This window comes from Periplaneta americana, chromosome 12 (genome assembly GCF_040183065.1).
Source record: "Periplaneta americana isolate PAMFEO1 chromosome 12, P.americana_PAMFEO1_priV1, whole genome shotgun sequence".
In the NCBI taxonomy this organism is placed as follows: Eukaryota; Metazoa; Arthropoda; class Insecta; order Blattodea; family Blattidae; genus Periplaneta; species Periplaneta americana.
In genome coordinates, this window is record NC_091128.1 from 39,518,062 (window position 1) to 39,534,777 (window position 16,716).

At 35.8% G+C, this 16,716-nt stretch overlaps 1 protein-coding gene across 1 annotated transcript in view; it reads left to right on the forward strand.

Annotated features, from left to right (window-relative positions):
- Nucleotides 1-5,128: 5,128 nt before the first annotated feature.
- The window catches only part of LOC138710325 (coiled-coil domain-containing protein 186-like), a 54,948-nt gene continuing 43,360 nt past the window's right edge, over nucleotides 5,129-16,716 (forward strand). The window contains exon 1 of the mRNA XM_069841135.1: nucleotides 5,129-5,704. Coding sequence (XP_069697236.1) covers nucleotides 5,686-5,704 — 19 coding nt within the window. The 5' untranslated portion in view covers nucleotides 5,129-5,685. The remainder of the gene's footprint in view (nucleotides 5,705-16,716) is intronic.

Genomic DNA, 16,716 nt, shown 5'->3' on the forward strand with positions numbered 1-16,716 from the left:
TGCTATATTCATGTGCCAGGGAAGACGCACTTTCTCCTTTTTCTAGACACTTTAAGATTTGTAATTTTGTGTCTATAGTTAACACATTACGTTTTCGTTGTGTATTATAAGATTCCATGCCTCGTAGTGTGTACAGGACAATCGAAAAACACAATCCAATCGCTCTAGAACAGTACACAAAATAATCCACCACTTGAAGAAACTTCTTCAAACTGAAAATGAAACTGTTCGTGACAGGATGATCGAGAAACACAAGCCAATCACTTTAGCACAGAACACAAGACAGCCCACCACTTGAACAAACTTCTTCAAACTGAAAATGAAACTGTTCGTGTTTATTCAGTAACATAAGGCTACTGCATGTCAATGTACCGTTAGATTCCTTGCACTAAAAGGCAGTGAAAAGAGTTGGGTTATTTCTGCAAACAATAAGCATTCCGAGTGAGAGAGTTCTTAAGCATTTACGGTTGGTAATTTGTCAAAGCTCACTGAAGCGAGATGGTTGACATAAACAATGTGCACAAGGAATTTCTGAGAAGAGCCTTGTAATATAGTGTACAGTACAGTACATTCTATATGCATTTCTGGATTCGTCCATACGTGCTACATGCCCTGCCCATCTCAAACGTCTGGATTTAATGTTCCTAATTATGTCAGGTGAAGAATATAATGCGTGCAGTTCTGTGTTGTCTAACTTTCTCCATTCTCCTGTAACTTCATCTCTCTTAGCCCCAAATATTTTCCTAAGAACCTTATTCTCAAACACCCTTAACCTATGTTCCTCTCTCAGAGTGAGAGTCCAAGTTTCACAACCATACAGAACAACCGGTAATATAACTGTTTTATAAAGTCTACCTTTCAGATTTTTTGACAGTAGACTGGATGATAAAAGCTTCTCAACCGAATAATAACAGGCATTTCCCATATTTATTCTGTGTTTAATTTCCTCCCTCGTAACATTTATATTTGTTACTGTTGCTCCCAGGTATTTGAATTTTTCCACCTCTTCAAAGGATAAATTTCCAATTTTTATATTTCCATTTTGTACAATATTCTCGTCACGAGACATAATCATATACTTTGAATTCTGAGAGGAGCTAGTATTCATGGTGTTTAATCAGCGTAAGTTAGATGTTATTTATGTAATAGAAATAATTTAATTAAATTTCAAAATTCACGATTAGCTCGAAAACCTTCAGGAATTGAAATTTTTTTTTTATGAATAGTAGATTCTGAGAGGAGCTAATTTTGAAATTTAATTAAATTATTTCTATTACATAAATAACATCTAACTTAAGCTGATTAAACACTACTATGACATTCAGAAAAATAACAAGAATGACATAATCTTTAAATTTATTATTGGTATAACTGTCACTATTTTATTATTATTATTATTATTATTATTATTATTATTATTATTATTATTATTATTACTTACTTACTTACTTACTTACTTACTTACTTACTTACTTACTTACTTACTGGCTTTTAAGGAACCTGGAGGTTCATTGCCGCCCTCACATAAGCCACCATTGGTTCCTATCCTGAGCAAAATTAATCCATTCTCTATCATCATATCCCACCTCCCTCAAATCCATTTTAATATTATCTTTCCATCTACGTCTCGGCCTCCCTAAAGGTCTTTTTCCCTCCGGCCTCCCAACTAACACTCTATATGCATTTCTGGATTTGCCCATACATGCTACAGGCCCTGCCCATCTCAAACGTCTGGATTTAATGTTCCTAATTATGCCAGGTGAAGAATACAATGCGTGCAGTTCTGTGTTGTGTAACTTTTTCCATTCTCCTGTAACTTCATCCCTCTTAGCCCCAAATATTTTCCAAAGAATCTTATTCTCAAACACCCGTAGTCTCTGTTCCTCTCTCAAAGTGAGAGTCCAAGTTTCACAACCATACAGAACAACCGGTAATATAACTGTTTTATAAATTCTAACTTTCAGATTTTTCGACAGCAGACTGGATGATAAAAGTTTCTCAACCGAATAATAACAGGCATTTCCCATATTTATTCTGTGTTTAATTTCCTCCCGAGTATCATTTATATTTGTTACTGTTGCTCCCAGATATTTGAACTTCTTCACCTCTTCAAAAGATAAATTTCCAATTTTTATATTTCCATTTCGTACAATATTCTGGCCACGAGACATAATCATATACTTTGTCTTTTCGGGATTTACTTTTCAAACCTATCTCTTTACTTGCTTCCAGTAAAATTCCCGTGTTTTCCCTAGTCGTTTGTGGATTTTCTCCTAACATATTCACGTCATCCGCATAGGCAAACAGCTGATGTAACGCGTTCAATTCCAAACCCTCTCTGTTATCCTGGACTTTCCTAATGGCATACTCTGGAGCAAAGTTAAAAAGTAAAGGTGATAGTGCATCTCCTTGCTTTAGCCCACAGTGAATTGGAAACGCATCTGACAGAAACTGACCTATAAAAACTCTGCTGTACATTTCACTGAGACACATTTTAATTAATCGAACTAGTTTCTTGGGAATACCAAATTCAATAAGAATATCATATAAAACTTCTCTCTTAACCGAGTCATATGCCTTTTTGAAATCTATGAATAACTGATGCACTGTACCCTTATACTCCCATTTTTTCTCCATTATCTGTCGAATACAAAATATCTGATCAATAGTTGATCTATTACGCCTAAAACCACATTGATGATCCCCAATAATTTCATCTACATATGGAGTTAATCTTCTCAAAAGAATATTGGACAAAATTTTGTACGACGTCAACAAAAGTGATATTCCTCGAAAGTTACTACAGTTAATCTTGTCCCCCTTCTTAAAGAGAGGTACGATAATGGACTCCTTCCATTGTTCTGGTACAATTTCCTTTTCCCAAATAGCAAGTACAAGCTTATAAATTTCGTTAGATAATGCGCTTCCACCCTCTTGTATTAATTCTGCTGGAATTTGATTGATACATGGAGACTTATAATTTGCAGAAGAGCCATTTCATTCCAAACCAATCAAGATATGACATTGCTATCGCCTACTTTATTTTTTAAATTTTCTGGACACGTTTTAAGACTTTTCTGGGTCTTGGACTCAGATTGAAGGTAAAAGTATACTGGTATTTATTAATATGAGGATTTATATACACTGAAACATTTTATTTGGAGATTTACTCTTGGATGTTCATGATGATGATAATGATGAGTTATTTGATTTCATCTGGCAGCGTTAAGTGCTTGTGGCCTTCTCTTCCACTCAACCAGGTCTACTATTAATACAAATACAAAAGTAGTAATAATAATAATAATAATAATAATAATAATAATACTTACTTACTTACTGGCTTTTAAGGAACCCGGAGGTTCATTGCCGCACTCACATAAGCCCTCATATAATCCCTATCCTGAGCAAGATTAATCCAGTCTCTACCATCATATCCCACCTCCCTCAAATCCATTTTAATATTATCTTCCCATCTACGTCTCGGCCTCCCCAAAGGTCTTTTTCCCGCTGGCCTCCCAACTAACACACAATATGCATTTCTGGATTTGCCCATACATGCTACATGCCCCTCCCATCTCAACCGTCTGAATTTAATGTTCGTAATTATGTCAGGTGAAGGGTGAAGAATACAATATAATAATAATAAGAATGCAATATTATAATAATAATGATAGTAATAATTTATTTGATTTTATCTGGCAGCGTTAAGTGCTTGTCTTTTCCACTCATACACATCTACAAGATTTCTATAAGAAGCAACTGTCCTTTCTGTTTTAGACAAAAATTGAGCCTTCAGTCCTCCTCTAAGCAAAAAATGCTCCTTTATTTAACTCGCCATAACTGAGAAAGCAGGAAAATTTTGAGCAGCAGCCACTTTTAAAAGTAATTTCCATTCTTTCTAAACATTTCTCTTACTTTGACCCCCCAATCTAAAGTGAAAAATAAAAAAGTTTGTCGTTTATCAACTTTTGAGGGTGTAAATGTTTATTTTGAACAGATCACTTCGAAGTTAGTATTTTTTTCTTACTTTCCCAAAAAAAATACTGATTTCGAATTTTTTAATGCTTTCCTTAGACAGTTGTCTGTGAATCCTAAAAATTACAGCGCGATTGATTGTCCCTCATAAGAGCTACAACATGATAATGTTTAACAGTGTGGTAAAGATTGTTCTCGTCTAAGAAACTGATGACATCAGTTGTGCAAATCTACACGATTACGCACCTTTTATACAAAAGAGTGCATAGCACTGGAGGGACTGCATATAGTAAAAAAGATGGACTACTGATATCTCACTCTGGCTTTTTCTCTAACATAGTGTGCTTCTGTTTAACAGAAGTCTATCATATAAATTGAAGTTTGCCCGAATACTGAATTCGATAAAAAACAGTCATTTTACTGATAAATATTTAGCTAGAATTAAAAGGTTATTTATACCAGAATGGTGAAGTCATATTAATTTTTAACCATACCAGTCTCTGCGGTGGTTGAATGGTCAGACCTTCAGATTGTCACGCAGGCTCGATTCCCGGTCAGGTCGGGAATTTTTTCATTGAAAAAATACATAGTAACACTTGTGGCGGACAAGTTCGCACTTGAGGGTGCTGGCCTAGGGACGAGTGGGGTTGCCTGTTCAAAACCTAGGCACACAGAGAACCTTAGTGTGGTCAGCCAGTGTGGGTTTGGGAATGCGTCACCAGAGGGTCAGCGCAATAGATCTTAACAAGTCGCAGTACTGGACCATAGTGCCCCCCCTCCGTTAAATTCAATTCAACAGTAACGATAGTCCAACTAAAATTTTAACAGTTTCGGCCCAAATAGAGTACTGGGTATTGGGTAATAAATGAGCTTCGAAATGTGGCTCTTTTCATTAGACTACTAGCCTAGTGTTTAACCTATGAGCTACTACAGAAAATAATACGCGTCGTAAGTGCGAAGTTTATAAATGAAATGGGTGGTACCGGTACACTGCAACTTTCTCTACCAATAACTCTGCAACCTTCGAGCATTAGAGCCTATATAATTTGGCACTGCAATTTTTTTTACACCATTAACTGATTACAGTGTACCAAATCGATGAATCCAATAGCATGTTCTTCATTTTCATTTTTAATATCGTGCAGTATTGATACATACACGAATATTGGGCGAGTAGATGGCTCTGCAAGTGCTCATAAATGTTTCCATGCAAGAAAGATTAAAGAGCAACCGAAATCGAAGAATATAAAACATTAATAACCATATTTTATAATTAATAAAATACGGTATATCGTTAGAAGACCTGTTTGAAATAAATTTCAATTCATGATTAGGCCTACAGTAATTAAATCTTATGGAGAAAGTATTGTAGCATATAATAAATTGTTCTCCGAGTTTTGTGTACCGGTTTTTTATATTTGTCAATTTAATTCCGACAAAGTTTTAATATGTTTTTTATACGGTATTGATGAGGTATATGCTACCAATATTTTGTAAGCTACAATTGACTTGTAGTAGATTAAAAGCCTGAGAATAAATCATAACAAATCGTAATATAGCGTAATTAGCCTATCTTCGTGCCTGTCTCATTTTGTCATCGATGCATTTTGTAATAATTCAGATAGAGAAGGCCATGCATAATAATAAAAAAAATAACGAAACATTCGCGTATGTTTTATCCCACCGGTACGTAAAATATCGTAAAAAAGAATGTCTGGAACATTAAAAGGTATAAATACAATTATAGTTTTATTTTATTCTTTATTAATCAAAATATATAGGCCTATGCATATTCATTACATACATAATTGACATTTATTCTAAACTGGGGATATTAAAAAAAGATAACCTCCATGAATAAAACAATTTCAAGAACAATGGATGGTAGGGTTATTATTTAGGTTCTACTATGCATAATATGCTAATACACTCGTTTTTAAAGATATTTTATATTTCCTTATATTGGAACTTAACTGTATGAAATTTAAAAACACGAACAACAGTAGGTATTTCTATATGGTGGGAACCTATACCCATAGGCGGAGAGAGAACCATTTCCTTGGGGCGGGGGCAAAGCAAAACCATAAAATCCCCATATAACAGGGTTATGGGTGACATCATTTACTTCCTCTCCTCCGTTATAGCTTAACCATAGTACAGAGTATCGGAATATGATCATTTAATAGAGGTATTTTCGGGGGCATGTTTCTAACAGTTACATCCATATCCGCAATGTTTCGGACAGAGTTGTATAGGGCATGAACTGTAGGTCTACTACAAATTAAAATAGGGTATAACTTGAAACAATCTCCCTCTTGTTGTCTCTCGTACAGAAACACATGCATACATCAATAAAACTACATAACAGTACTAACAGAAACTTTTTTATATGAAGCTTACTTTCCTGAAGATATCATAATATGAAATGTTGTTGTTGTTTTTTAATGCCAGCGGATGACGTGAATATGTTAGGAGAAAATTCACAAACGATTAGGGAACACAGGGGAATTTTACTTGAAGCAAGTAAAGAGATAGGCTTGAAAGTAAATCCCGAAAAGACAAAGTAGGCCTATATGATTATGTCTCGTGACGAGAATATTGTACGAAATGGAAATATAAAAATTGGAAATTTGTCCTTGGAGAAGGTGGAAAAGTTCAAATACCTGGGAGCAACAGCAACAAATTGCTGGCTCAATATTACAAAGTTCTATGTCTATATCAGAAATATTACTACATACACCCTTATAACATTTAGCCAGCAAAATGTAAATGATACTGTACTCGGGAGGAAATTAAACACAGAATAAATATGGGAAATGCCTGTTATTATTCGGTTGAGAAGCTTTTATCATCCAATCTGTTGTCAAAAAATCTGAAAGGTAGACTTTATAAAACAGTTATATTACCGGTTGTTCTTTATGGTTGTGAAACTTGGACTCTCACTTTGAGAGAGGAACATAGGTTAAGGGTGTTTGAGAATAAGGTTCTTAGGAAAATATTTGGGGCTAAGAGGGATGAAGTTACAGGAGAATGGAGGAAGTTAGACAACACAGAACTGCACGCATTGTATTCTTCACCTGACATAATTAGGAACATTAAATCCAGATGTTTGAGATGGGCAGGGCATGTAGCACATATGGGCGAATCCAGAAATGCATATAGAGTGTTAGTTGGGAGGCCAGAGGGTAAAAGACCTTTGGCGAGGCTGAGACGTAGATGGGAAGATGATATTAAAATGGATTTGAGGGCGGTGGGCTATGATGATAGAGACTAGATTGATCTTCCTCAGGATAGGGACCTATGGCAGGCTTATGTGAGGGCGGCAATGAACCTCTGAGTTGCTTAAAAGCCAGTAAGTAAGTAAGGGATTTGACAGTAAAGTCATTTGACCTCTTACACTCCAATATTTTTCAATAATATTAAATGTAAACCTTATTTTATTTAATCTCGTCTTTAAGTTTACACTTTTCTTTTTTCTGCATTGTTGTGCAGTATGTTATTAATATTTCTCCAAATGGCGGCCTGAACACCTGTAGACTTCTAACACATTAGTACAGGCTGTTACAAAAGAAACATTGTAATACTTCCATTTCTCAAATGAGGTACAGTATAGAAATTCTTATACATTCAGAAATTTAAAATAAATATTATAGTCCAGACACATGATCTGAAGACATTAATTCGTTAATTTAAGCACAGAAACTTAATCATAAACAAAAGCAAAAAAGGTCTTTTGAATTCAATATTTTCTAACATTAATAGAAAAAAAAGGAGTTGAGACAAGTTTGGGGGGGCTGAACCCTCCCATGCCCCGCTTTAACTCTGCCTATGCCTATACGTCAGTAGAAGCCACGAATTAAGGATAGTGTAGGTCATTCATCGTATCGTGAAACCAAATGCTTGCAAGTACTGTAGCATATAGTAAGAACCTTATGGTGAGGGTAAGTGAGCTAGCTAGCTGCGTGTTGAAGCATGGCGAGAGAAGAATGACAACTCAGATGAACGTTTTCTTAAGTAATTTTGGGTAATTGTGTAGTAAGCATTAGCCAAGCCACCATCTTCCCAAAATAGAGGTCTTGGGAATGTAACTTTCCCGTTAGAGTGTAAAGAGGCTGACAATATGTCCAGACACATGATCTGAAGACATTAATTCGTTAATTTAAGCACAGAAACTTAATCATAAACAAAAGCAAAAAAGGTCTTTTGAATTCAATATTTTCTAACATTAATAGAAAAAAAAGGAGTTGAGACAAGTTTGGGGGGGCTGAACCCTCCCATGCCCCGCTTTAACTCTGCCTATGCCTATACGTCAGTAGAAGCCACGAATTAAGGATAGTGTAGGTCATTCATCGTATCGTGAAACCAAATGCTTGCAAGTACTGTAGCATATAGTAAGAACCTTATGGTGAGGGTAAGTGAGCTAGCTAGCTGCATGTTGAAGCATGGCGAGAGAAGAATGACAACTCAGATGAACGTTTTCTTAAGTAATTTCGGGTAATTGTGTAGTAAGCATTAGCCAAGCCACCATCTTCCCAAAATAGAGGTCTTGGGAATGTAACTTTCCCGTTAGAGTGTAAAGAGGCTGACAATATGTCAATAATACGAAAACATTGAAAATGTAATTTAAAAATGTTGGTAATATATTTGTCCTGGACCTCTATTGTGGTAAGGTGGCCTGGCCAAAGTTACCTAAATTTGAATTCATTAATTTAATGTTGAAAAATCACTGTGTTCGAAGCAACATTCAAATGTCATTATTCATAGATCAAAATACACCCTGATTTAATAATACTTCAGGGAATGAAAGTAATGGTAATAATTGAAGTCAAATTTGATAGTAATGTATTTATTTATTCAGCAGGTTTCATAATGTTAACAATGTCTTCCTGTGCCCAGTTAAAGTTCTCTGGAGTTTCTCCAACTTTCCCTGTCATTCCATTTCCTTCTTCCAGTTCTTTCTTCTGCATACTGTGAAAATTCCATTCTTCCATGTAATCTTAGGTGTCCTCTTCCTTTTCTGCGAGGTGGAACCGATTTCAGGATTTTTCTGTAACAATGTCTACTCTGCCATCCTTGACACAAGTCCATACCATTTTTAACTGTTTGTTTGTTATGAAATCTCACCTACTATTTTCTTTTATAAAATAAAATTACCTGTATGTGGACTTCGCAATCTACCTGGTGTTCACATACGAAAATGAATTGTTGAATTATCTACAATATTGGAAGAGCATTATTAGATACCTACTTGAGATTAGTTCAACATTTTTAGAAGTGAATATATGCTTGCCAACTGTCTATTTTCCGGGACAGTCCCAGTTTCGACCATTGCATCCTAACATAATTTGCACACGCATCAAAATGTCCCAATTTCATGGCATATTAGACACATACAGCTAATTTTCGTTCCTGCCTGTATCATATTGTTGGATTTAGTCTGGATTGGAAGGTATTTCCAACAGTCTCATACAGACATGCTTCCAATATGTGACGAATGGAGAAATGACTCTAGTACACATGTTCAAGGCAGAAATTTAATTCTCGTTCATGTGTCAACAGAGTGACTCATTCTGTGGGTGTCAACTAACTGGTCGTATGCAATAAGGTGGAGTCAGCAGCTGGTTGAGTATCACCAAATTAGTTTACTATATTTCTCCTGTGTGTTTCGGAGTCAGTGTAAATACATAATCCAGTTTATTCGTTTGATTTATTTTTTTGTATCTTGGCCAAACATATTTTCACTTTGTTACAATCCTTGCGTGACTTACCTGCGGATCTTTGATCCTAGATCATATATGATCTAGGCTTTGATCCGTTGGGAAATATTTGACTAATATCAACACATAGCTATATGGACAATGGACGCTCACAAATTACACCGATCACGTTTGAAGGGGACAACATAACTCCGGTCAGTACATATGATATGGAATGCAATATGGATTCAGTATCACAAATAACACAAGAACATAACCAAGATATCAAGCCTAGTCAAGATATAGTCAAAGATTCGGGCCCGTTTTTCGTCATATTACAGTTAAATGATAGTCACATAAGCAACATGCATCCACTTAAACTTGGGAAAATTCTCTTCGAATCAAATACTCGTAATAATCATATTGTTAAACCAACAGGGAAGAATAAGTTTGAAATTCACTTTAATAACTACGTCCATGCTAACAGTTTTCTGTTATCTGATTTGATACCAAACATAAGTGTAAATCTTTTATTCCATCGAGCTTTATTTACACTAAAGGTATGATTCACAATAGCCTATTGATCAGGATGTATCTACAGATGAAATCTTACTTTTAGGTAGGCCTAATTGTTCAGAAGGTTATCAATCAATCTTCTTAATGTATCCAGCTGTTTGCTAAAGTCCACGATAGTTTTTTCATGAGAAGTGAGGGGTATTTTGATCGGTGTTTATTATAAATGTCTGTTGCTAGTAGCCAGAGTTGGGGTGTAGTGAATATATACTGCAGGGCTGTGTCTTCTGCAACTGGTACTGATGATTTTAATTTACTTCTTTTGTGGTTTATGGATGGACAGTATAGAAGAATGTGTTCCAGATCTTCATCATGATTATTACACCACAGACAAGTAGAGTATCAGAAAGGTGAAATCGATGTAGGTACGATTGTGTGACAATGTGACCTGTTCTGGCTCTTGTTAAAAATGTTTGAACATGTTTGGGCAAGTTTTTGTACATTACGAAGGTTTACAGATTCAACAAAAAAATTACAACTGAAGAGAGAGAGTCAAAATGGACACCGACCACGACAGTGCTAATTACGTTTAGGTCCCAAATGTTACCTCAGAATATTAAACTATACTGTAAGGTTCAGAAATACAAAGCTAATGTGCTACAATGCAGAAACTGCCAAAAATTCGGTCATTCTTTCAAATTTTGTCATAATAATATGCAATGTCTGAATTGCTCAGAAAAACGTAAGGTTACTGAATGTAAATCAGACAAACTAAAGTGTGCTAATTGTAATTTACCGCACAAAGCTACTTTTAGTAATATCCTGCTTATAAAACTGAATTAACAATTTTACAGAAGATAGAAGAATGTCGTATCTCCAGATAGGATGCAATAGCTATACTGAAGGGAAGAAAAACTTTTGTTGAGATTACTCAACAACTACAGGCGAGTATGGAATCTTCGGAAGATCCTTTCCCTGCTCTAAGTCATCTGTCAGCCAAAACACCTATTTTGGCTAAGCAACCATCCATGTCAACACAACCTAAGGAAATTGCACCCTTGAACCAACAGGGATCACATAAGCGAAGCACAGAGGTAGATACTCAACCAGTACCAAAATCAAAAACCAAGAAGGAAGTAGTTACAGCTAAAGCTGACTTACATAAGTCATATCAGCACTTACTCATCCCCAACCAAAGAAAACATGTATCCAGTATTCTTAGGACTCCCACTACAGTACCAGCCTACACAGTCCCAACAAAGTTACAAATCACAAACCCTTCCTTCAGCCAAAATGATGGACACTACTATTTTAAGAAAATCTTTAGCTACCCTCAACAGCTTGGTGAAGTGCCTCCCACCTCAAAACCAGTCTGCTTTGCTGCAAATTATACAAACTTCAACTTCCTCTTCGAATGAGAAACATTCGAATATTGCAATGGAATGCTAAAAATATATATCATAAACGAAGTGAACTAAAACATTTGACATCAATGTGACATCATCTGCATATGCGAAACATGGCTAAAGTCCTCGTAAAAATTTTAATTTAACCAATTTAACATTCTTCGACAAGATCGTCCTGACAAAGGTGGGGGAATTATGATGTCGATTGACCCATCTTTTACAATAAAGCACTTTCGCTTAGTACATAGTTATGATTATACCTTTCAAGCAGTCGAAATTGAGGTACAGAATATTCATATTATATTGATTTATAATACTCCTACAAACTTCATTACTTACACTTTTTGACGCAACCTCTTTGTCCTAAACCCTCACCATAACTACTTAATTTGTGGGGACTTCAATTTAGGAGTCAACCCTGAGTTTTTAAAACATAATTCACAGCTGTTTCGTTTTCTGCAAGCAATAAAGGATGCGGATATTACCATACTTAACAATGAAAGACCCACAAGACTTGGATATTCTGAACAAAGGAATGTGTCACCTGATTTAACCTTGGCATCTAATTTTTTCTGCGCCGTTTCTTCAATGGGATACCAACAATGAATGGCACATGTGGCAGCGATCACTACCCAATATCAATTATGATCACTGCTCTGCAGCAGTTTATTTCCCGTCAAGTACGATCACATATCAGGCGAAATAAACTGGGACAATTTCAACTCTGTTATGGCGAAGACAACATCTCCATCTCAAATCGAAGATTTACAAGATGTATTATAGGCTATTTAGATGTGTATCATCCTCTGCGTTATATCTTAGTTAAGAAGAAAAAGTTACAATCTAAATGATGGAATGCTGAAATTGCTAGAAGACGATTATTAATCAGAATTTGTTGTATAGAACCTACCCAAATGAATTATTTAAACCTGAAACACCAGGACGCCAAGATTCAGTACTTAGTGAAAAGATGTAAAAGAGAGAGTTGGAAGGATTATATGTCGCAAATCTCGTTCCATACCCCATCACATAAGATCTGGCAATCGATTAGATGATTTCCGTTTTCTCAGTCACCTAATACTTCACCACTGATTTATGATATTCATCTTCAGGATAACTTTATAAAGCCATTAGCTCCAGAGGATATTCCTGGTCAACCATTATTATTTGAGGTGTCACAAGAACCACATGGATTGCTAACACCAGTAAAATTGGCCGAAATTATAAATGTTCTTCAAAAATGCAATAGAAAGTCATCTGGACCTGATGATATTTTTTACACCATGATTCTTCATTTACCGAATTTTCACCTCCAAGCATTAGCACGGTGTTATTCCCACATTCTTAGGAGGACACTAATACCTAGCCAATGGAACAAGTTTTATATAGTACCCATTCTTAAACCTGGAAAGTAGGGCTTACACACACAAGACTACAGACCAATAGTGCTTAGCAATGGTTTAAGGAAAGTATTTGAGAAAATTCTAGCAGACAGATTAATCTTCTTCCTGGAGAGGAATGGTTTATGGCCTAAGCATCAAAATGACTTCCGTAGAGGAGTAAATTGCACCACTAATATCTTAATTCTCATAATCGAAGGGCATATAGCTAGGTTACAAAAACGGAATATATCGGCCTTATTTCTTGACTTAACTCAAGCATATGATTGTGTGAACATGGCTATACTAATGACTAAACTACAGCAGTTGGATACAGGGGCGGACGCAGGATTTTTTTTCAGGGAGGGATTTGAGGAGACAGTAAAAATGGAGTAATGAGAAATAAGTTTATATACTCACAATTTGTTTCCGAGTCACAAACATTTACAAGTTGGCCTGAGTAGCGTAGTCGGTATAGCCTTCTGTGCTCGAAGTTGCGGATTCTACCCCAACCCAGCTCGATGGCATTTAAGTGTGTTTAAATAATGACAGGCCTCATATCAGTCGATTTACTGGCATGTAAAAGAAGTCCTGAGGGAAAAAATTCCGGCACACTGGTGACACTGATATAACCTCGGCAATTGCGAGTGTTGTTAAATAAACCATAATTTTTTAATTTTAACATTTACAATGACTGCAATACAAAAACAATGACAATGACATTTACAGAAGAAGGCGACGAGGCTTCTTAGACATTTCATCCAGTACTTCATGAGCTTTTACTTCTACATTGTTATGTATATACATCAAGCCCATCCATTTAATCTGTCTGCTCCCATCGTGCTCCTCAAGTAAGTCTTCAAATACCGCAATGTTGAGAACGACAACTTGCAGAAAAGTTTCAGCTCCTTGCGATTGCAGGGAAAAATAATTTCATTGCACCTGTTCAAAGATGATATAAAATCAGTAGGTATTAGGTGAAGATTTTTCTGATCAAGGAAATTTCTTCTCCACATCTTCAATTCATTGAAGAAAGATTCTGGTGATGCATCAACATCATTGGGCCACTGATTTACTACAGCCTGAACAGCAGTTTCTAAATCTTCATCTGATGCTCACACTGTTTTCAGACAGCAAAGTTTGTATGGACTTTAGGATTCTCTTATGATTTAAAAACCTGTCCTTGAGCTGTCTAATGAAATAGTCTAAGAAGAGAAGGAAAATTAAAAGCATAAAACACTCTTCATGACTCTCTGTCTTGAAGTAAGAACGCTGTGTTTGTCTTCCTGCAGTTCTTGGAATTTAACATTTTAGCAAAGAGAATTTACGTGGAAAACTCTCAGATTCCTCTGTACATTCACGAATTAAAATTAATATTATTTTTGTTTCATGTTTCGTATTTTTCTCAAAATTTCGGGAGGGGATATATCCCCTTAATCCCCTCCCTTGCATCTGCCCCTGGTTGGATATCCCCACAAACTTTGTTAACATTATATATAACCTCAAACACAAATTCAACTACATCCTCGATTAGGCAATAGTAATGTCCATTACACAAGAAGGGGCTTACCCCAAGGTTGTCGATCAGTCCTATTTTATTCAATATGTACATTGCATCATTAAGCATGTTACCTTACCTGAATACTCGGATTCTGTTATTTGCTGATGACATAGTAGTTTATACGAAGTATTCTTCGAAAACAAAGGACTGTAAATTGATTCTGGATAACCATATACAGGATATACAACGTCTTTATCAAGAACTACAGTCTCTGAAATTACCGATAAATTTAGAGAAATGTCGCCACCTGTTAACTGGCAACAGCAATCTGTCAAGAGCTGAAATGAATACAATCTTCATCAAAGCACATTATTCGTATTTACTTCAAAAACTGACTGCAGGAAGATCATGGGGTCAACATTCCAAAGCCTTATACTTACTATACAAGCAGCTTATACAAACGATTATGGACCCTACCTACTCCGTTGAAATCTATGCAGAAAAAATTATCCTTCAAGATATATAATATCTGTAAGCATATACTGGGAATAGGAGATAAACCACACAACTTGAAAATATTCCAAGAACTTAAACTTCTTCACTTTGATAGTAAATAAGAAATCGCAGGGCAATGTTTGATGAACTATATCAGTGGTCATCAGCACAGGGGCTAGCTGAGAAGACACTGCACTATGACAACATGTTGCTCCGCTTATCATTTACCCATTTCAGTGAATGCTGACGACCACTGAACTATATTTTCCAGAATGCTGACGAGTACCTATTCCCTTAATTACAACTCTTAACTCGATTGGCAGATAGTATTGCTGGACGAACCAACTATAATCCACCTCTGTCTCTATCCATTTTCTCCAAATACTTGTTAGTGGCTAACTTACCTCGTTATCCCATTTACTGTACCAAGTATGAGGCACTTATGCATGAGGTTAACACTAACACTTTTTTTTCAAGGCCCATAAACCTCACTTACTATATCAGGAAAATGTGACAGAAATCTACAGGACTCATGAACAACCTAATATCATCTTTACGGACAGCTCAAAAACTAATGCTGGGACAGCAGCAGCTTTTATAAAGTATATCAGGAAGATTCCACTTACACCACACAAAGTTGTGGCGGTGTTACGAGTTTTACAATCCATTCGTCTTGGAGTATGTTCTGACATTTTCATCTTTGTGGACTCCCGCAGTGCCCTTCAGAAGATAGCATCTACTACGTTGCAAATGAGAATGCCTGAATTGATAGTGCGATGCAAGCAATTAATATATGATTTATATTCTAAATCTCATAATATTCATCCTGATATGGATTCCTAGCCTCACGGATATTCCAGGAAATGAAGCTGTAGATAAATTGGCGAAAGAGGCAGTAGAGATACCAGAAAATAGGGATGACATAATTTCTATAGAAGATTTTGTCCTTGCTAACTTTAAATATATTATACGACAAAACTTAAATATGGCACCAATATGGTTTACAAAATGTCCTGCAACGCAAAAGAAATTTCTATATTCTATAAAACGGAATTTAATGTGGCCCTTACACCTTTGTATTTATTCAGATTGAAACTTCAAGACTCGCCTAGATGTCTCTGCAGTGAAGTGGGAATGATTAACCATGTCATACTTGATTGTCCTACATACAAAGTATCTGTAGATAATTTTTTGAAGAGGATTTTTATTATAAAAGGATATTATGGTTCATGGGATATCCCCTCAATTGACCAACAATTTGTGATATGTAAAGAGTTACAACGTCATTATAATGAGATGTAAAATGAAACTCTGGATCTTCTAATACTCTGCTGTTTTCTGACTCATACCTTTTCTCTTAATGTACTGTTAACGAAGACGCTAATATCCTGACGTCACAGTTGGGCAGATGTCTCTAAATAAATCCACAACAACAACAACAGAGTGACGGGTCCAATGATCATACTTAAAGTTACAGCAGGTTTGATCACAATACTTTATGAATCATCTATTCTTTGTGCTCATCTTATGCACTTTGACTTTAGTTTGGCGCCATTCAGTATTATGTCCACTTTGTTCCATTTGATGCGTCATTCATTGTTTTCTGCGGAAAAGTGAAAAAAAAAAAAAAAGAAAATTTATATGACCACTTCTACGATAGATATAGATATCAACAAGGACAACAAGAACTTGTAAAATACCGCAAGCCCTCACGTGTGATAAGATCTGATAGCTCTGTGATAAATCATATA